This window comes from Gekko japonicus, unplaced genomic scaffold (assembly GCF_001447785.1).
Source record: "Gekko japonicus isolate JY-2015 unplaced genomic scaffold, Gekko_japonicus_V1.1 scaffold1870, whole genome shotgun sequence".
In the NCBI taxonomy this organism is placed as follows: Eukaryota; Metazoa; Chordata; class Lepidosauria; order Squamata; family Gekkonidae; genus Gekko; species Gekko japonicus.
In genome coordinates, this window is record NW_015168711.1 from 317840 (window position 1) to 341187 (window position 23348).

Genomic DNA, 23348 nt, shown 5'->3' on the forward strand with positions numbered 1-23348 from the left:
ACTGCCATTTAGAAATGTAAATTACTCCTCGACTCAGTGGGTTTTTAAACCTATTTAACTCTATAAAGTGGTATCACATTTATCAACATCACTGTATGTGATTAGAATCTGAAAGCTTCCTATCCACAGAGTTTATACATAAACGGGGGGGGGGGGGTGTTAACAGCAAAGACTTTGCAAAGCTGCAAACGCTGAGGAAAATAAAAATTAGATGGAAAACTGGCTAGTTTTACATAATGCAGAATACAGTTTTCTGTTGGAAAGGTTATGAAACTAAAATGACCTCTATGGAAAAGAATGCTGAGTGCACAGGCAACTACACATTTAAAAAACACACACATGAATATTATTGTATACATGGATTCTACCACCCTTTCCTCCCACTCACCAAATTTTCCAGCCTCCCTTAGTCACAGGCCTAGTCATGTCTCTCCAAACACTTAAGCCCTTTTGACACACATTTTAAGCAGCGAGGGAACTACTTTGTCCTGTTGCAACCCCACACTACGTACAAATATTTCCACCAGATATCCCAGAACCTAGAGTTGCCAGGTCCCTCCTGGCAACCAGCGGGGGATGGGAGGGCTTACTAGGAGTGGAAAGGAGGCCCAGGCGATATTGCCAGTGATGTGGCAATGCCACTTCTGGTGCGTTTTCTGGAGGTGATGTCATCATGCTGGCTTCTACCATATTTGCCCAAATACCAGAGTGCTGCCCGGATGTCGCTAGTGTTGCCATGTTGCAGGTGATAAAGCCTGGGTCTTCTTCCTGCTCCTAGTAAGTCCCTCCACTGGCCAGCTGATTGGCAGCTGGTGGTGGGGCCCAGGGGCAATGGATCCCCCGGCTGCAGCAGGGCGCTGGCAGTCCTCCTGGATCTACATGGGCAGGATTAGTTACATGGGTCAGTTCAGATGTGCAAGAGCCGCATCATCAGTCTGGCCCCAAAGGTTTTGATAATAAAGACATATGCTGCAAATATTTTCTATCCACTTAAATAAAAATAATTTTAACTGAAAAAAATTCTTACCTTGAGAAGTTGAGGAAATGAACATGTCTAGTAAATAAATAGGGTTGTTCAGCAGTGCTTATATTTTTAATCAATTCCATCTAAAAACAAGAAGATATAAAATGTAATCATCCTCTGCAAAGTGAAGTTCTAAAACAGAGCTCTAGAACAGTACCAGATTTTTTTCATGCAGATTAGTCGATTCCTGCAACCAGAAACAGGAATGAACACAGATACCCATGACATACTAGGATTTAGGGGAAGCTGGCAATCCAAACTGTGCAGGTCTGTAGCTACTAAGAGGTCCTGGGAGTGCCGCTCCTCACAAATGTGCCTGGCCCCTCCCCCTCCTCTCCCTGGGAGGCCGCCCGCATGGCAAGTCTCATAACCATCCTCAGCCAGGCCCATGGGCCCCTGCCACCTGCAAGCATAGCCTGCCCGCCAGGCCCTCCCACTTCCCCGGCAGCCCCGCTGTCACTGCCTAAGAGAGTAGCTTGCAGTGCACTGGCTGGAGACGAGGTGGGGCGAGGCTTGGCCTTCCTGGCACCTGGTTGCCCCAACCATGTCCGCACCATTGGGCCATGCGGCACTGTGCCCTGCTGGTGTTCTTTGCACTGGGCTATGCCAGCTACCTGCTGCTGGGCATGCTGGTCATCTTGGCCATCAAGTGGCCTTACAAGAGTCTGGGAGAGGGTGGGTGGGCAGCCGTCAGGGGGGCTTGTCTCCAGGGGAAGGGGAGGCCAGGAGAAGTCAGGCGGGTGGGTGCATGGCCATCAGGGGGGCTTATCTCTAGGGGAAGAGGAGGAACAGTGGTGCCCTCCAATCCATCTTTGCCCCCCACCCCGAAAATTGCCTAGCTACAGGGCTGAAACTGTGCCTTTCCTGATCTGCTCAACATGCATGCAAATACTAACTATGAAGACATTTTGGTTCACCATTTTGCTGTAATTTACATCAGTGTTTAATTAGTTTTCTCTTTCTCCTGATGACTGCTGTGATTGATTTTTACTTTGTGCAGGTCAAACTTTCTCAAACTGCTGCGTGAAGCAGGCTAATAACTGAGACAGTGAGTGAGAAGGAGCAGAACCCTTCAAGACCAAGTCCAGCCTGTTGCAAGAAACAGGCTCATTGCATAGATACAAGTATCACCATAGATACTTGCATGAGCGTTGAAGTCTGCAGAGTATGATCCCTGCTTCATGCTTCAGTTGACAACCAAAACTCACAAGTGTTCCTCAACCTAGATCCACTTGTTTACTTAAAACATTCTTATGTAACCTACTTATCCAATCAGGGTTCCCAAGGCAGTGCACATAAAAACATTAAAACATTTGAACAAGTAAAGACAACATTTAAAATTATAAACAAGTCAATAAAATCACATAAACAAAAACATCAGACCCAGGGAGGAGGGCCAATAACTGTTATTAGGAGTATGCCAAATGAAAGTCTTCATTCACTGGCAGAAGACACCTATAGGGGGAGACAGACAAATCTCCCTGAGAGGGAGTTCTAAAGTTTTGGTACCACAACTGAGAAAGCCCTTTCCTGGTTCACCATTTGTCTGGTCTCAAGTACCAGAACCTCCAAAGACGACCAGAGTGAATGGGTAGGTTTATATGGGAAAATGTAGTCCTTAAGATATGTTGGTTCCAGACGGTACAATGCTTTAAAGGTCTATATTAGCACACCTTAAATTGAGCCTTGAAGCAGACTGGAAGCCAGTATAGATGGAACAAGACAGGAGTGATATGCTCCGTATGATACACTCCAGTCAACACAATGGTCTACTCATGGAACTAATAAATGCTGCTCAAAAACATGACCACTCCTATATTTATTTATTTATAAGGTTCAAGACTCCTTTTCTAAAAACAGAAAAGCCATCAACATTAAAACACTACCTTATTTATTTACATAGTAGCATCAATTCTATTTCAAGGACAAGGAAACCTAACCAGTTTAGGCTTTCCCATCTACATGATATGTGGGGGGAGGGAGTCCATGCTTTGTTTTGTACAGACCTTTCTTTCCCCTCCCTATTTTGGCCTGGCTATGTTTAAGTCACCTTATCTAGTGTTGTCTGTTTAATTATACATTACAATACAACTACTGTATATTTTATTAAAACATTAATACAATTCCACTACACAAGACCACTGGTAAAACAAAGATGTGCCCATGCTGTTCTTTTAAAGCTGTGATTGTTCATTTTTGGAGTGTTTTGAAATATGTCAGGCTCCCGAAAGTGCTAAATGAGATGCATGCAAAACATTCCAGTCATTCTTGCAGCTCTGATTTCCTGACTTCTGCTCTCCTCAGATTATTCTGATTGGTTATGTGAAAGCTTCAAGTTGTATGAAAAATAACTTGACTGTTACCATTCCTTGACACAGAGGCCACAGAAATTGTGAATAATTGTATATAGATTTATCCTACACGGTGGGGTGGTGGTGGTGGAAATAATTCACAGTTTAAAGAAAAATGGCTATCAGACCCATTACTGTACATATTTTTCAGAAGTAACTCTTGAAAATATTCTATAAGATTTGTACAGCAAGAACTAAATTTATTTGTAAAATAGTCTGATTTGGATGCAATTACCAAATACAAGAAAAAAGTATTTAGTAGTATTACCAAAACTGTAAATATCTGATGATATATTAGTTTAATTACTGATATTTTAGTGGTAGACCTTTAAGAAATTAATATTATGAATTCAGACAGTTGTTCTTATAAGCTGATTTGCTGACACATAGTATATAAAAAACACAGTTTGGTGTCTAACTTTATTTAAACTGCTTAATGCTCCTTTCAACCATATCCCATGAGGGATGCAGTGAACCAATATGTGAGTGATTAATCTTGCCCCATCTGTTTCTACACTTCACACAGCTCAATAATAGGTTGACAACAAGTCCAAAGTATTCAGATGTTTTTGGCAGAAGGAACTGGTCAGAGAATGGACCACTGAATTCTCACCATGAAGAGTCTCTTCTCCTCTGAGGAAAGGAGGACATCTTGGTTGGGTGAATCCCATCATCCATCTAAGGGAGGCAGGACTAATTTTAATCTTCCTGTCTCTGGACTCGTGGGAGTCACCCTTCCCAGTTTGATGACTCCAGCACCAGTCTATCATGACATATCAACTCTAAACAAGGGGGGGGGAGACAGAGACAAGAAGACAACCCTGCGTAATGTCTTACTAGCGATGACTCTGGGAGGGACAAGATGTCCTCCTTTCCTCAGATGAGGACCCTTCACAGTGAGTATCCAATGGTCCATTCTCCCTCTGAGGCAGAGGACATCTTGGTCACTCAAGATATTTTGCAGCACCCTTCTACCAAAGGTGGCATTGGCCAAACACTGAGAATTAGTCTTGTAGTGTTTGATGAAGGTAGATAGAGATGACCATGTTGCTGCTTTGCAGATCTCTTCAACAGATGCCTAACTAGAGCTGCATCGGTGGTGGCACTCCAGATGGAATGAGCCATAATGCCCACAGGAACAGGAATTTTGTGCACCTTATAGTTCTCAACTATGCATGCTCTAATGGCACTGCTTATAGTTGATCTAGACATTCTTTCCCCCTTTTTTGGAGAAGAAAGAGAGACAAATAAGGCAACAGTTTTTCTAAGAGAGTAATTTCTCTGGATGTAAACCTTCAGTGTCCTTCTCACTTCTACGGTACATCAGGATCTTTCCTTATGGTGCTGTGGGTTTGGACAGAAGGTCGGAAGATGCAATTCCTGAGATCTGTGGAACTTTGAGGTAACCTTTGGAATGAATGTGGAGTCTGGTCTGAGAACCACTTTGTCCTTATGAAAAATACAAAGCTCCTTCCTCATTGGCAATGCACTTAATTCTGATACCCTCCTGCCTGAGGTGATGGCCACAAGGAAAAGTGTCTTCATACACAGCCACTTGAATTTCCCTAAGTGGTTCAAATGGGGGGACTTGGTAAGAGCACAGAGCACGGTATGGAACTTCTACGTAAGGGATCTATAAACCTGAGGTGGATTTGTTAAGGCTACCCACCCCTTGGAGGAAACGAATGATGTCAGGATCTCAAGAGATGTTCATTCTCTTGAATCATGGAAGAACTGCAGCCAAGGCTGCCACTTGCCGTTTTAACATTGATGCCTTAAATTTTCTTTTGCAAGGAGGACAGGACAGAGGTTCAATGTTCTTCCTTCTGCATCAGCGGAGAAAAGCCTTCCAAGAGGCGTTATAGATCCTGTTGGTAGAGTTTCTTTGAGAGGCCAATAAGGTTTCTGCCACTTCTGAATCATATCCAAGATGTGGGAAGCATCTCCTCTCAACCTCCAAACAGGCAAGTGAAGCCAGCTGGGGTCTGGATGCCAAACAGGGCCTTGTTGAAGTGTGCCTGGGGACACTGGTAACTTCCAGGGTCATTGTATCGCCATTTCTTGGAGTGTTGAAAAACAGGGCTTGCGTGGCCAATGTGGTGCTACCAGGATGATGTCCACCCGCTGATCCTTGATTTTCCAAGGTACTATTGGAAGAACTGGGAGAGGTGGAAAGAAACCGGGGGGTTATAAAACCTTGTGAAGAAACACTTCAGTTGGTGGTTCCCTAGTGATGTGAAGAGACCGACTTGTGGGGTTCCAAACCAATCAGTAATCTAAAGAAATCAATCCCTCTTTAGGGACCATTTCAATTTTTTTATGGTCTGTCTGCTGAACCAGTCTGGTTTGTTGTTGGGATATTCCTTGATGTGTTTAGCCAAAATTGATGACAGATTCTTCTCAGCCCAGGATATCAATTTTAGTGCCTTGTTGTTTGTTGATATAGGTTTTGGCTGAAATGCAGTCTGTCATTATTAGCACATGTCTGTGTAGAATGACTGGGTGAAAGAACTGTAGGGCAAGCCATATGGCTCTCAGCTCCAGGAGGTTGATGTTCACCTTGGATTTTGAGCTGGTCCAGGTGCCCTGAACCAGTTTGTTGTCCAGCACTGCTCCCCATCCTGAAAGGCTGGTGTGACGGACTGCACTTTTAAAAGCTTAGAAGTGCTGTGTAAACAGATAAAGGACTGTGAAGGGTTAATTCTTCACAGAGTCTTGAGTGACAACATGTTCCAAGAGATCTGATTGGTTAGCATCAGCTGAGCAGGAAAACATTTCTGAACTGGATGCTGAGGACAAATCAGTCTGATTTCAGCCTTAACTGGGAGCAGTTTAACACAGGTCTGTTTGATCTAGGGCCAGGCTGTCTGAAGAACTTTGACTGCTGACCTTCTCTCCTGTAGAAGGTCCTACACTGGTTCCATTTGGATCTTTGTTGGTCCTGTTTGAATCTGGGAAGGAAGTGTTGGGAACAAAAGGAAGCACCCCTGAATTGTCTCCCATCCAAACGTTTCTAATATCTTCAAATATGTTTTATATGTTTTATTTCTGATACATACATATTTTACAGTTATACAGTATCTATAATATATTACTATATATATTCCATATGTAATACATCATTTGTACCTCTGAACAGTCTTTGATGTCTATAAATGCCTAAATTTGTTTTCTTTATATATGTAGCCCCCCCCCTTTCCCTTCTTTTTTCTGTATCCCTATTTCCTTTTTTTCTTTTTAAAAATAATAATTAAAAAATAATCTGGGAAGGGAACTACTCTTTCTGGAGTATCTGACCTGGAAAAAAACTCCCTGTTTCCTTTAGGTCTGGATTTTTGTTTTGCATCAAGGGGATTGGCATCGTCATCCCCTATGGGTTCCTTTAAGTCTAACGAAAACAGAGCTTTAGGGAGTAAATACTGGGAGTCCTCTGCCTTAAAAAATCAGCCGAATTGCTCCGGTAACTCTATTGCCTCCTCAACCTTGTTCATCAGACAAGAACTCCCCTTCCTTTCTCTCCAGAGATCCAGGGTTAGATGTATAGTTTGAGTGAGTCTCTGTCAGTGGCCACATACTGCCTTTTCTTGAGGACAGTGATGGATCCCTTTTGAGCCGCCTTAGCTGGCCAGACCTGGCGACGGAGTGATTTACTTCTGTTAGGCCTGTCCTTGGGAGAGGAAGAGGGGGAAGAGAGATTTCTCCAAGATATGGGGGATCTAGACCTTCTACAATCCCTGGAAGAGCTGGGGTAGATGCTATATCTAAGGTCTTCCCTCATCACTTGCGTAAGAAGGTTTAGTAGTTCTGATGGATAAGATACTGAACCCGATGGCCTTACATTGCTAGGGTTGTCTTCCCTGCTGTGCACAGAGTCTAGATCTCTGTCATCCTCCGCATGAGGCTATTTGTCTCCTTGCAATTAAGGCTGACTAGCCTGATCTGGAGGGGCCAGCTGAGATTGTTTTGCCATTTGGGGGTTAATCAGATTACTCACTGCAGCCTCCTGGTTTCCCCCCGGCTCAGGAACTTCACCTGAGAAGAGGGTCCCACTGAGTGAGTGTGTTTAAAATGGCTGCTGTTGGAAGCCTCCACAGTCAAACCGGCTGCTGGCTCTGGTGTGTTCTTCCTTCTCTCATGCATTTTCTTTCTAGCCACTGGGCCAGCCACAGCTGCTGAAGTGGACGTATTAAGGCCATGCCATCTTTGGCAGTCTCCCTTGCTGATCAAGAAAGACCCGTCTCTGTCCAAGAGGAAGCCGTCATCCTCCCTCGGTCGAGCCATTTAAAACAGAAAAGCAGCTGCCATGTGTGTTTCCCCTGCACCTTCACGGAAGAAGAAAGGCTCTTTAAAGGCCAGGAGAGGGAAACAATGAAAACAATGAGTGTAAATGGTCAGATTAAGATCAAGGTGGAAGCAAAGGTTGAAGTAAAGATAAGGAGAAGAGGAGCCTATCTCCAAAGCTGCACTCCCTTCTGAGGCAGGACACAAACTGGGGAGGGTGACTCTGACAAAGCCAGAGTGAGGAAGATTAAAATTAGTCCTGCCTCCCTTAGATGGATGGTGAGAATCACCCAACCAAGATGTCCTCCACTTCAGAGGGAGAAGGAAGCACTTCCAGTACTGGTTAGAAACAACAACTAGACAGCTTAACCCAGGCCAATTTATTTATTTATTTATTTGTTAAATTTACCCCACCCTACCCCAAAAAATGGGCTCGGGGGGCTCACAACATAAAATCAACAAGCCATAAAAATAGTAAAACAATAAATAGCAAGAGCAGATCAAACCAAACCATGCCTTATAAAATAATTACCCTAAGAAACTCCAGTGTCTGGATAGTATCCAGAATAATAGGGCACTGGAAAAAGGTCATAAACAGCGCTGTGGACAGGACAGGGGACCCAGAATGGATTGAATGCCTGCCACCTCAACCAAAGGCCTGGCAGAACAGCTCCGTTTTACAGGCCCTGTCGAACTGTGCTAGGTCCCGCAGGGCCCTGATCTCAAATGGGAGCTTGTTCTACTAGACAGGGTGAGGGCCGAAAAAGCCCTCGTCCTAGTCGAGGCTAAGTGGGCATCCCTCGGGCCAGGGACCACCAGGAGATGTTAATTCGAAGAGTATAAAGCTGTTCAGGGCTGTTAATACACAATTAGGTAAATTTAATAATTTTAAAATATCTAGTAAATTTACTGTGACTTCTTTCAAGAGAAATAGGCATTTTTCAAACTGTAAGTTTTGAAGTCCTTCTGAGCAGGAGAAAAATGGAATATTTTAAATAAATTAAATACATAAAGTTGGGTATGCTAAATGTCCTTCAGCTAAATTATAACCTGCCTGTAGGCATATTTCTAGAGAATAGCTCCCTGCATATGACCCTGCAGCCTTTATGTACTTGCTTCCACGCAGTGGCTTCACAAATAGGTTAGCAGGTTTTTCTCATTGCATAATGCTATATAATTTAATGGGGGGGGGGATGATGCACAGATTTGTATGTGATTATTCACACTTCCACAAAAACATGAAAATGATGGGCAACTGGGATGGGAAAGGTTGTGCCCCTTTATAAATCAATCCCAAGCATTGGTGGAACAGCAGAAATCAATACAGACCAGCCAAGCTGAACGCAAGAGCTGTACTTGACAAGATGTCCAGCAGGCATTTTATGGAGGCTCCTCTGCATTGTACTTGAGTGTTGCTGAGGCAAAAGGAAACTTTCAACATTGCCCATCAGCAACAGCAGATAGCTCTAACTGCAAAGTGAGCAGCCTGAAGGCCCCCCTAACAGTGAAAGCAGACACAAATTCATGTGTGCATTTATGTTTGCTTGTGTTAATTAAGTTGCCAAACTCACTGCCATGGGCTACTAACTTTGATGATTTTAAAAGGGGATTAGACAGATTGATTTGATTTGAGGAAGCTTGTTCCAGATTATTCAAGCAGACAGATTTTTAATAATCTTTCCAGATAACTAGCACAGGCTAGTATGTACTTTGTTTTAAAAGGCAAAATTCCTGTTTATGAGTTAAGAAATACAGTTGGTGAATTATATGGAATTACAGGAATGTAATAGCCAGTTTTGAACCATTTTAATATTGGCTTAGAATTTCCAGATCTTAGCTCTGTGAACAACTGCAGAATTTTACAGAATGTAGGCTGGGCAGTCGATCACCTCAAATGTCTATGAGAGCTGGTATGCTGTACCACATATAGCCTTGATACAGCTGTGTTCAAGAGCTCAAGAAACAGCTACCGCATACTTCAAAGAATTATAAAATAATGGTACAGGTATTTATTCTGTTAGCTAGAATCTGGAAAATACAGACCCAAGTTACACTATGCCAGTTTTGTCTTAAGGACATCTCCGTTTAATATCCCTCTTCCTCCTCCAATGTTTTTCTAAAGAAATGCAAGGTAGTTCAGTGTTAAAACTGGATTGTATTTTCGGCAAAACTCCACCTGGTGGCATAGAGAGATGACTCACAGTTGGATGGAGGACAGGCTCCTTCTTAAATTCCTGGGAAGTCTGGGGAAAACGCCATTCATATTTCTAAGCAAAATGTCACATTACTTGGAAATAAGATTGCTGCTTAATGTTTTGGCAGTTAACATCTGAGATTCCTAATGAATTTTTTCCTTGTGGAAAAAAAGATAAAACTTTTAGCCACTTTAAGCACCAATAGAGAACTCCAATTCAGTATTTTGTTTGTGACTGGCTTTCCTATACAGCTGTAATTCATCAAAATGTACCAGTCTATTTAATTGTCAAAGACAGAGAAATGTCAATTAAATATTTCCACTAGCGGAGATGGGCAACTGCTGAAAGCAAAATTCAGATAAAAATGAAATGAAATCAAAAGTATCTATGCTTGTTGTTTCAGGGTGTTATAACTACCACCTGTAGGATTAACTTACTTTATTTACCATCACAAGATGTAGAAACTGTCAGATGGCCCTAAAAAGGACATTTCAAATACACAAAGCACTGAGTGAACTGTGATAGCTTTCCTCACAGGTACTCAAGGCCAATTACATATAGTGAGTCAATACAATCAACAAAATGAGACATTCAATACACAATACATTAGGATTGCAGATTTCTTAAAACAACCAGAAGGAACTGAAGCATACCATACCATAAGTATTAACATGACACATTAAGCAGTGCAAAAATTACATAACAGGAACATTCTGGGAGCTACTTACAGTAAGCGATACACAGCAGAATAAATCACAGTCCCTAATAACTTGTTGAAATAAGTTTGTGAACCATTTTGTACAGTGCAACTTTATTACCTGCACAGACTTTTCACAGACTTAAAATTGACTGCTAATATATATATCATATACATCAACAGAAACCACATACCTGTTCATTCTTGGTCAGTCTGGTTTTGTTATGAATGTCTGATGTAACCAAGTTGAACCCATGTTTCTCAGATAGAATTCTTAACAGCAAAACCACAGTGCGACTTCCACACTTTCCAACCCTGTTGTATACCACTTGGCTAGGGAATGGAAGAACCTAAATAAAAAAACACATTCACCTTCTCATTTTGGGATCTTCAGATGTACAAAGTAGTTGCACTATGGCTCAAGTTATACACACATCAACCACACATGTTGATAGGTCTGATTTATTTTGATATTTCTAGCACCTAAAAAGTATTTCCTTTTTGAGTTTGCCAGGATTAAAATTCAGTCCATTGGTGCTTTCCATTTTCTGGAAAGAACAATGGTCTGAAGGTATTCCTCAAATAACAGGGAGGCCAGCCATTCATGTACTTTCCACTGTATCACTGAACCATTTCAGAAGCAAAATATCAAAATATGTACAATATATTTAAGTTCTAGTGAAGCTAGCTATAAAACTAAAAATGCTGCGCAGACTGTTCAAACATATCCTTTTACAGTAGACAAATGTGCTCTTATAGGAAAATATACTAGGACAATGAGAATCACTACTCTTGGCAAACAAAAGTATTAAACTGATCTGTGGCTCTCACAATAGTTTGAATTAACTGGTGAACCAACGCTACCTCAGTAAAATGACAAATTCCAGAGGCGTAGCCATGTTAGTCTGCTATAGCCAGCATAACAAAGTTTCATGGCACCATAAACACTAACAAATTTAATGTGGCAAAAACCTTCCTGCACCAGAACTCAATAAAATCATTATTTTCCTATTGCATAAAACTGGTAATTTTTCATATAGTAGAAATAGCAAACATAAGAAAAATATCACAGATAACAAGCCTCACAACAAAAACACTAACTTCAAAGCTAAAAATATACAAGATCAGGGAGCCAGATCACATATGCACGTTTATCTCATAATCCTGCAGCATATGTTGAATGAACTACCAATTTCATATTTCACTACTTTCCAAAGAAACCAGATTTACACTCTCAGCCATTAACTAATCTAGAGCAAGGGAAGGCAGACTTCATGTTTCTGGGAGCTTGTAATGATTTCATGTTTTGGTGTGTGCGTTTCTTTAAATGTTTAGTTTGACTGAAGTACTGTAAGAAGATTGACAGAGGGAGACAAGTGTGAGGTGACTGGCTGATGACTGAGAGTGTGGGAGGAGGGGTATCTATGAGGAAGATTCTGTGTGTGAAGTTTGAAGAGAGAGCATAGTCTGTGTGACTATGGGAGATTTTGAGTCTATTCTGTGTGAATAAGACAAAGAGTTCAGCCTGTGTGGCTATATAGATGAGAGAGAGAGAAATTAGATTGAGTGTCTACGCCTGTCAGAGTGGAGTTTTGGGAGTTTGAGAGACTGTGACACCAAGCTTTGCCAGTTATATTTACAAGTTCCTTTCATCAGCAACCGTTCAAAATAACCAGAAACCTATTTTGTTCTTTATTAGATAAATCATATTTTGTTTAAACTTATCCCAGAAATCAGAATAGTCCTTCCTCAGGGTCATATAGTCCTTTGAAGTGCCCAGACCAGTGTTCCCTCTTAGCTGAGTTAGTGTGAGCTGGCTCACAGTTTTTTAGCTTCTGGCTCACACATTTTTGTCCTAGCTCAGGAAGGATGGCTGCAGAGCAAACTAATTTATGCAGTAGCCAAATTGCTTGCTCACAACTTTAATGCCAGGAGCTCACAAAGTAGAATTTTTGCTCACACGACTCCACAGCTTAGAGGGAGCATTGGCCCAGACCCTAGGTCATTCTACCAAAAGAGAGATTTGGAATTTTTAATTCCTGGTGGCAGCAGAAATCTACCAAGTTTAGGTACACAGAGAGTGTTTCTCCCCAATAAGCAAGGACACCACAGAGTTACCTAATTTTTTTCCTCCAAGAACCTTGGAAGCTGCCAGTCACAAAATGGCAGCTCATGGGTGGAACCAATCACAAAATGGTAGCTTGTTCAAAAATTACAGTGTTTCAGAAAAGTTCTGCAGTGCTAGCGTGGGGAAAGTGTCCTCTGCTGTTAGGGTTGCCAGCCCCCAGGTCCGGGTAAGGGTTCCCCTGCTTCTGGGGACTTCTGCCAGCCCCACCCCAAGCCCCTCCTCCAAGAGTGACCACCTGCCTGGCCACCCCTCTTCCTCCCCTGCTGCCTGATTTAAAGGGCTTCAGCTGATTGGTGGGGACCACATGGCCCACTGACCAGCTGGAGGGCCCTTTAAATCTAGCAGGAGGGAGGGAGAGGGGCAGTCACAGGCTGCATGCTCACCCCGGCTTGCATGCAAGACCCCTTTAAAGAGTCTTTTTGCCAGCTTGGTGGGGGTCACAGTGTGCAGGGCTGATTTAAATCAGGCAGGAGGGGAGGGAGAGTGGTGGCTGGGCAGGTGGTCACTCTTGGGGGTGGGGGTTTGGAGAATTCCCGCCAACCCCTGAAATGCCCCCCAAATCCCCCCGCCAGAGCAACAAGGGGACCTGGCAACCCTATCTCCTGTTCTTTGGAAGTAAACCTGGTCCAAAATTCTAACTTACCTTGCAGGGAAAAAATATATAGATACCTCTATATTTTCGCTAGAAGATACAAATATCACCTTTGATGCAAGGGGAAGAATCAACAGCATCACTTTTTCCCACCAGAGCAAGGGTGTATATGTATATACATATGAAAAAGGGACTGCTGTAGTAGCTCTAAAGGGAAGGATAAGAGAGTGATGAAATGAGCATGGCAGGAGGGGCAGGGAACTGGTCATCCCCAAGTGACCTTCTGCCCTGCTCTGATCTAGTGTATTTGCACTAGTGAACCAACCAAATCTTCAGTGGATACTGCCCTCTGTATAATAGTGAAATTCAAAATACAGTTCAAAATATAATTCATAACTATTCAGTTGTATGTACTTTATTAAATAATATAGTTAAAAATTGGCAACCGAATCAAGCAACACTATTAACCATGTTGCCAAGATGGGCAGACTGTGAAATGCCTTCAATCCCATGCAGCCTTCATCTGTAGCACTAAGTCGTCCAAAGCATCCTTTTCTCATGTGTCTACCACATCACATGATTATAGTCTCTAGAAAACAGGCATGGAAATCACAACTTTCATTTATCTTTCAATTTAATTTTTAATAGTTTGCATTACCACCATCTCATTTGGTCCACCCTCTGACACTGAAAGTCATATGCCTGAATCTGAATTACATCTTCATGAGTAGTCAGGACCAATGTCATTTACTCACGAGCAATATTTTGCATCTGTAAAGCACTTTAATAATAATAAGCAATGACTATGCTTTATATCATCAAAAATTTCCATCAACTTTAAAGAAATGCCTGTAAACGAACTGTAAACGAATTTTGGTTTCTTTATTTTGGGCAAAACTACCAACAGTAGTGGAGAAAGTTGGCACAAGTTTTGCAAAGGAAAACATACTCAGAAAACAAAGAATTGTTCATGTAGATTTGATTAGTTTTATGACACTATGTAGCATCTGCTTGATGGAAATTGTTTTGTGCAATTTATTTATTTGCTTTTTCACTTATGCAAGCTGGGAGAATATCAGCTTTGGGTAGGGTTGGCAGCTCTGGTTTGGCAGCTCTGAACTGGGAAACAGATAAGGATAAGAGAGTGATGAAATGAGCATGGCAGGAAGGGTGGGGATTATTTCACATGCTACAATTACTGACACCACTGGGCACTTATCAAATGTACACCTAATTTGCACACAAACTATGGTAATTGATTGCATATGCGACCTACGAGCATTCAGTGATATAAGCTTATAAACTTACACCGATATTTACTTCTTAAATCCCTCAATTGTCTTTGCAATGCTTTTACTTTCCTTACAGCTTGTAGTAATTCCCACTACATGTGTTAAGAGAGCTAGATAGTTTCCCAAAACAAAACCCAGATAAACTAAAGCAGTCTAAAATTCCCTTACAACATAATATTTTTGGAATTACTGGGGAAGTGCTTCTCCAACATTAACCTTATAAAAATATACATTGCTTGAAAAGGTAGAAAGCTAACTGATGTTCACAGACCTAATATTATGGCTACCAGTAGCAGGGGAAAGGTTCCATATATTTAATTGTCATTGGGAGCCAGCCATGATTCAGGAGAGGCACTAGGTTGGTCTTTTGTTTCGTGTCAGGCTTTGTAGAGACTCTGAGGTCTTCTTACTGCTTCTAAGGGTCTCAAAAGTATACCATGAAATGAGACTGAACTCTCCTACAACTTCTCTGCACATGCCACTGAATTCAGGGTAGGGTTGAAGTCCCTCTCTCTCCCTACCCCACATGAAGCAAGAGATGCCCCCAATTTTTCAGCTATACATGAAGAATTTGGGGGGTGGAATGGGCCTCACTTGACAAGTGGTCCTCAGAAAGAGATTTGTGATCACTGCTATCTAGTCATTGTGCTTTTGGCCTAAATATGGAGCTTTAAATAGCTAAACAGCACTCTTACCAAAATAGCCCAGGCAAGCCCAATCTCATCAGATCTCAGAAGCTAAGTATTTGAATGGGAGACCTCCAGAGAATACCAGGGCCAGGAGGCCAGAGGCAAGTGATCAAGTCACTTCTCTGAATGTTTTCCATGCACCAGTAGGAGTTGCCGGAGGTTGCCATGTCTTCCAGACATGGGCACACATACATACTCACACACACAAATGCAAAAATACAAAAAAAAAGCTTTCAAATTCTCACCGAACGTATAAAACAGAAGCATGATGTTATCCTAAAGGCTTGTACACAAGATACAACTCTACACAAACTTACTTGGAGGTTCCATTGAATTTTGTGTGGTTTACTTCCAAGTACATATTCCAGCTCCTGCCAACCTAGCAGTTCGAAAGCAAGAAATTGCAAGTAGATAAATAGGTACCACTTCGGTGGGAAGGTAACAGCGTTCCGTGCGCCTTGGTGTTTAGTCATGCCGGCCACATGACCATGGAAACGTCTTCAGACAGCGCTGGCTCTTCGGCTTTGAAACAGAGATGAGCACCGCAACCCTAGAGTCGGATTCGACAACCCTAGAGTCGGATTCGACTGGCTTTCGAGCAAGGGAACCTTTACCTTTATTTTACATATTTATAGCATCAGAAAGACAGCATTTTAGAACAACAATGGCTTGCATCAGCCTTGCAAATGAGCTACTAACTCACACATCAGCTAATCGCTTGTAACTGTTCATACCAGAACAGGGGGGAGAGTAAAGCATTATATATCAGGACAGCTGGAGACCTGGCATGTAACTTCTTGTACACTGGAAGAGAGTGGATGCCATGGGCAAGGGTGAGAACCAATCACAGTAATGCTGCCCTGAGGGCTGGGTCCAGGCCCGTAGCTAGTGAATTTTTTTGGAGGGGGCCTGGGGGGGGCACCAGCTAATTAAATGGAAGTACAGTGCAGGTGGTAAGTTGGAGCACTTTGGGGGCAGCCCAGGAGGGAGGGGCCCCAGAAGAAACACTAGGGGGCCAGGCCCCGTGGGCCCCATGTTAGCTACGGGCCAGGCTGGGTCCACACACAAAATGCTGGAAGGGTACACAAAAGAGATTCCTAGTCACACATCCGTTCATGGCAGAGGCAGCTGCTTCAAATGAGTGTTCCTTGCAGGAACAAAGGTGTTATCTCCAAGGCTGAAACATCTCCTGGAAGAAAGCCAGCATAAGCCCATTGTTCTAGGGAAGAAGCATTTGGGAGTCAGGAAAAACATTAGCAGGCACCATGTTAGAGACCTCTGGGCTACCATAAATCTTAGCTCACCACATGTCAATCTGATAGCAGATTTCAGTCCTAGATATATTTTAGTAAAATTTGCTTATTGCCAATGCAATTGACTTACCAAATAAATAAAAAAATAAATTTGAAAATATTGATGAGGATGTGCTTGTACCGCTACTAGCCTAATTGATTTGGACCACCTCAGCTACTCCTGAGATTATTTGAATAATGCTTAGATAAATGTCTCATAGAGTAAGACACTTTGCATAGTGCAGCAGGCAATCAGCTACCAGACTAAGCTGAGGACAATTTTTAAAATTATTTTCACAGGCAATCAACTCAACTTGATACCATTCTAGCTCCTCACCATATCTAATTCACACTGTGAAGATCAAAGTCATAGCACACCAGTTTTCATGGTAGACAGATTTGGCCCTGAAGACCATAACAGATAGCAGTGAAACTTTTGACATAACAATCCCTACTGCTTCCTCCTATACTTAAGAGAAGTCTCAAGGCTTGCCTACATTCATAGGATAGTATCAGACTTACAAAGGACAAAGGAAGAAATGAAAATTTCACATTGAAAGCATATTATATTCTGCTAAGAAGTTTTAACTGGAAAGAGAGTTACAAAAGAGAAAGAGACAGCTAGGTGTAAGAAATGTTTCGGCAGTGTTGTAAATAGCTTCAATGAATAGCCATGCTGTTGTTGCAACACAGTTCCTGTGCCCCCAGCAATTTTCTTGCCCAAATGCAAAAATTTGAATAAGATGAACAAAACTCTTAATGTTAATTTATTTACAAAAGAAGAAGAGTTGAGACTAAGGAGTCTCAAGGCAGCTTACAATCGCCTTCCCTTCCTCTCCCCACAACAAGCACCTTCTGAGAGAGTTCTGAGAGAACTGTGACTGGCCCAAGGTCTCCCAGCAGGCTTCAAGTGGCTCTACAGATTAGTGTCTGCTGCTCTTAACCACTACACCAGATTGACTCTCAAAACACAAGACACATACTTCTCAAGATTTCAAATTTCTGCTCTTTACAGCACTTAGCCTATTGATAGTCCTCCCCTGAGCACCATCCTCGAATGGCCCATCAGATGAAGACCCACAGTTTGGTCTACGGCCCAGCGGCTCCAGTTTTTGTGGCTATCATATTAAACCGCTGTGCCATCTGTTCTGTTTATAGCTCAGTTTAAATTTGTTTTAATTATTTATTATGGATGATTTTTATGATGTGTTTTAATTCTTACTATGAAATGTTTTAACTTTTGTTGTCATCTGCTCTGAGCCCGTTCACAGGGAGGGCAGAATATAAGCCAAAATTAATAAATAATAAATAAAGCACACAAGAAAATAATTTGCCAGCTCAGCTATAAGTAGGCTTGCCAAGTCCCCCCAAGGGGAGGGGGAACCCCCGCCCCAGAGGCCCGTTCCCCGCTGGCAGCGGATCGGGCCCCGGGGGGAACCCCACCCCGACGTGTGCGTCACCAGGAAGTGACATTAGGACGCCGGGCACGCTGGGGGCGGGGCCACGACCATCGGAGGGAAAACTCTATGGTCATGTGAGAAAAAGAAACATTCAGACATAAAGCACAGTGCTAATACAAAGGATAAAATGGCACTACAAATTTTTGTGACCACTACAAATGTTTTTTTTTAAGTTAACTCTTTCCTCTCATCCCACTGAGGATTGTCTCACAGTGTTATTCCACATTGTTACTTGCTTCAAGCGACATGGCTGCTGTTTTGGAAGACAGCTCTACATGCAGAACTACATGTTACATGATTTCATTCTCCTGATGACCCTGAGGTGCCAGGTCCCTCCTGGCCACCAGTGGGGTTTCGGGGGGAGGGGTTGGGGTTGGGTCACCAGTTCCAGGTTGGGACACTCCTGGAGATTTGGGAGTGAAGACTGGGGAGAAGAGGGACCTCAGTGAGGTACAATGCCATAGAGTCCACTCTTCAAAATATCCCTTTTCTCCAGGGGAACTGATCTCTGTAATCAGGAGATGAACAATAATTCTGGGAGGTCCCCAGGTCCACTTGGAGGCTGGCATCCCTAGATGATACCCCCCACACTCTGCTTTTGGTGTTAATGATAAATATTCAAGTTTTTGCCAGGGTCAAAAGCAATACAGGAGAAGCTGATTCTCAGGAAGTTTATGGTAGTCAAATAACCACTACCTCCCTGGCTGGTCTCCTTCAAGTTGCAGTCTAAGCAGCTGCACTCTGGATAAAAGAAAAAATGGCATGAAAAGGAATCATGGAAGTACAGACCATTTTACTTCAAGAGACCGAAAAAAAAGGAAAGTTCATAACTGACATAAGATTTGCGATTATTTTGTAACAGGATTAAAAAATAACAGAATATATTTACCAGCTTCAGATACTTCAGGCTGAAACTTCTAATGAGTGAGCCACCCTAATTCAGTTCTCAGTCGGTAATCCTAGCCCCAATGCATTGTTCTGTTTATTAGAGATCTTTGCTGTCTAATTGAATTGTTTTGCATGCTTTTGTAATCCACTTTGACTTTCAGAGCGAAAGAAGGGCTATAAATTGAAATTATTAATAATTCAAATGAATGAATTTGGGCCTGGATTAGCTCATTAAAAGGTTAACCCCACCGCAGTTCTAGTTGTGTCAATCAATGGGAACGTGATAGGGCCCAGGGACTTTACCCATCCCCACTCACCCTGCAAACCCTTCCCTTTCTCAAACTTGCCCACACTGGCATGGACAATGAAGAGAAACCTTCCCGCAACAGAAACCTCAAAGCTTAAAGGTTTCAATGATCCTCCAAATTCCTTGGAAACAGGAGTAATTTAGTTTAGAGCTTCCCAAGTTAATACAGAATTAACTACATTTCCCATGCTTTCAGGGGACAAGTGTGGAAACTTTCCAGGCATTAAGCTTAATGCTTCCACTACCATAAGGTAAGTCTGGGAAAATAGGCTGGTAGCATGGAAGAAATGCCAGTACATTCCATCACTAGTTGACACAGAACGTTTACAGTCTCTTTTGGTGTTCCAGTTTATCAAGTTCCATGTGAAACAGGTTCCATTTGTAAGAGTAGTGTACGTAAGAAATTGGAGATGCTTACAACAGAATTTGTTGTAAGACAAATAAGACAAAAGCACCTCACCTTACGAGGGGGTGGCCCATGTTCATCCATATAAGTGGAATTTCCTAAAGAGGGGAAAGAAAAGAAGTGTAAGGAATTAGTGACAAACACAGGGCAATAAGAATGCAACAATGGTTTAGACAGAACCAAGGAAGTATACTTATTAATTAGTTAACAGATAGGTGAGAGAACCTTGTTGCTCAGGTGAGCTTGGGAGTCTCCACAGTTGCCATGTGGCACTGTGCAGTGACTATGAAGATGAACTCCTTCCATTTTTACATGTCAAAAGGGAGAAGGAGACATCCTACCTTGGAATACAAAGAACTGCAGAATTGACAGGAAGGGGAGGATATACTGAGGCAATACTTTTAAAATCAAGATTCATATTTTAAACAATACATTGAAAGAACCTAACCCACCCACCCCGATCCAGTAAGAAATAAGCAACAGAAGAAAAACAGCAGTAGCACATGCCATTATGAGTTCTCCGGGAGAGTTTCTCCTCTGCATGTTGCTCAAAAGCTGCCAGGGATGGAGCTAAGTCCATGTCCTTGGGATGGGGTTTATAGGCACTACTTAGAAAAAGGCCCTTTCTTTGTCACTACATGGATCTTTAGGAAAGTCTGCAATTGGCAAATCAGTCTATGGTGATAACATTTTAAAAGAATCATTAACTACTTTGCTCCTTGATGCTCTCAGAAATACATTTAGGCAACTTTTAAAAGGTTTCTAACTGTAAACTCCTGTTGCTTAATCAGTTTTACGCTCTAAGTTTTATAGCCCAACCCTTTACTTAATTATTTTGCATCTCTCCTTATTTTCCAAGTAGGCACAACAAAAATAGGTCTCTCCTCCAGCCAATTTTCTCCCTATCATTTTTGTTATAATTTTTGATGTAGGAGATAATACAAATAAAACTTTATGGAGGAGAATAGCATAGGAATGTGCAATCCAAAGGTCGATTTACAATAAAAGATACATGGGACGCGTTCAAACAAAAGTCAAGGAGTTAAAAATCAAGAACTGCAATCAAAGGCCCATAAAAGTGACTTAGAGACAACTGAAGGACTAAGGATCAATTATAACACCACAGGAATAGTAACTGCATTTCTAAAAGGTCATAAGGAGGTCGTGCTGGTGGTGAGGACAGGGGTTATGTTGTCAGCCCCTCACCAGACCTCCCAGTTTCATATATTCTTTGACAGCACGCTCTGGGAGACAGAAACCATGCTGATGCTGTAATGTAACAAGTCATTATTGATCTCCTTCTTGTATTTATCCACAGTTATGAGATGTTAATAAATAAATCTAAAAACTGATATTTGAAGTTGGTAGTTCAAGAAGTTCTTGAAGTAAAGGAGGAGAATCACAGGATGGGAATAGGAAGCCTAGAAAGGAAAACAGGGGGTAGATTTATGAGATTAATGATCACACGATGCAGAAAGACATAAGATTTTACGTATGGTTGGATAAGAAGATTTAGAAACCCTAGAGGGGTCTATAAAAACAGATTTGAAAGCACTGAGATCAGCATTCTTAGTCATCTCAGCAGCAGAGTGATGAACAATAAAAGACTTAGGCCGCGGTCAGATGTGCCTTTAGAACCGATTCAGCTGCGAATGCCTGACGGATCTAAAGGGCACGATCAGACAGCAATATCTGGGAAAGGTCCTGCAGTCGTCAGCACACCATGCTGCCCTGCCACAGAAGCAGAGTTAAAAGACATCGCGTAAAGTCTGGTTCTAATGCTTGCCAACAGGCCACAGACAGACTTTCCCGTCTGATCACTCAAGCACACACTCAAGCTGTCAGGATGGTCTGCCCATTCCATCCTAACACGGTGCTTCCCCCCCCACTTAGTTGTATGCACATAACCGCATACTCCACAGGGAACCCTCCACGCAGAGGTGCAATTCCTCCTTTATGTGCATGGGAAACAAGAGGAAATCCCCCCCACTCGCCCACGCATGCCATCTGATCACGCAGTGATGGACTGAGCCCGCAGCTCAGGATGTGTGCTTGTGCAACACTGTATCTATTTCCACTGGGGGAAATAGGCTTGTTTCCACTCCACAACAAATAGGACATCTGATTGCAGCCTTACAGTGGCAAGTTAAAAAAAAGAAAAGAATGCACGTAAAAGTCAAGAGTTGGCATAACCCAATAACCTGAGTTCTGGCAACAGTATTTAAGAGAAAGAAGGAAAATGTTAATGTTGCAGAAGAAATGGCAAATCTTGCTAAAGGTCTAAATTAGAGGTGGTTAAAGAGGAGAAACAGTTACATACCTTGAAGACAGGATAGACTGGGGTGTCAAACATACGGCCCGTGGGCTGAAACTGGTCCATCTAGGGCTTTTATCCAGCCCATAAGCAACTGGTCATCCGGTCTGTGGGCCAAAACTGGCCCATGTAGGGCTTTTATCCAGCTCATAAGCATCTACCATCATTTTAACAACAATAAAAGCCTGGTGCCTGGTCTATCACTGACAGCCTGCGCTCGCCGACTGTATTTAAGAAAGACCAATATGCTGTATACTAAGTTAATTTAAAAAATGGATAATGCCATCTATATGATATTATAATATAACTGCTAGCACTTTAATATTAATGTAATATTGTCTTAACAAATTGTTTTAAATGTTTATGATATTTATTGTGTAAGCAGCCCTGAGCCTGCCATGGCAGGGAGGGTGGGATACAAATTTAAATAAATACATAATTACCTTTATTGCCAGATGACAGAGGCTGTGTATTATATCCCTGTATATTGTCCCAGCGCTATTGCGTAATGGGCGGTGGAAGTGGGACGGTAGGCATCAGGGAGATATATTAAGAGTGTTAATGTTTTAAGCATGTTTGTATTTTGAGTAAAAAATAATGTTGTTCACTGGGTTTGCCCGTGTCCTTTATAAATTTTATATCTCCAGACCTGGCATTACATTTTATGGCACACATGGCCCAGCCCAACAAGTGACATTTATGTCAGATCCAGCCCTCATAACAAATGAGTTCGACACTCTGGGATACACAGTGCTAAGATTAATATACACAGAAAATGAACAAGGATTCAGTGGTTTAAAACAGGCAAAGTTGAGTCTAAAATGTCTGAAAATTATCTAGGTTTCTAGATGTGTTGACTGGCTTGGGGATGAGTGGAATGATAAGTCACAGACAGATAGGAACTGTCAAATTACAGGTTTTAGAGAAAACACCTTTAGGGCGCGTTCAGACGGGCCATTTGAGCCGGTATACGTGCCTGTTAGAAATGGACTATTTACGCTCGATCACACAGCCAACATCTGCCTCCTGTCCCTAGCCATTGCCAACCGGCTCAAACTCCCTTTAAACTGGAGTATTTTGCTACCAGGTCCTCAAGTGGTGTTTTCCTGGTGCTCCGGTTCTAGCTCCATTTTTCTGACGTGTGATCGCGCCTCTGCCACTGTAGAGCCACTTCCACTCGGAAGCCCGAGGCTTCCACTTTTCAGCCACCATTTTATTTTAGCGTCGGCGATATGCCCTTGGGCGAAGCTTCGCCCCGGCGTTAATAAAACATATTAAAAACGGTGCTTAGTTTTAGGCTTTAGATGAGTCCGGGACCTCACAGAGGCCAGTTTCGTTGTAAAAGTTTAAAGGGAAGTGTTCGCTTTAGGACATGCTTTTGGCATGAAGATTTCAATTATATGAATGGGTGCCTATGCGCATGCGCAGTGGG

The 23348-nt window shown here is 42.3% G+C and overlaps 1 protein-coding gene across 1 annotated transcript in view; it reads right to left on the reverse strand.

Moving 5' to 3' along the window:
* UST (uronyl-2-sulfotransferase) overlaps positions 1-23348 on the reverse strand; it is a 115995-nt gene that overhangs the window by 87238 nt on the left and 5409 nt on the right. Inside the window, exons 2-4 of the mRNA XM_015415551.1 lie at positions 19657-19700; positions 10743-10898; positions 1028-1107 (exon numbers count right to left, since the gene is read on the reverse strand). Coding sequence (XP_015271037.1) covers positions 1028-1107; positions 10743-10898; positions 19657-19700 — 280 coding nt within the window. The remainder of the gene's footprint in view (positions 1-1027; positions 1108-10742; positions 10899-19656; positions 19701-23348) is intronic.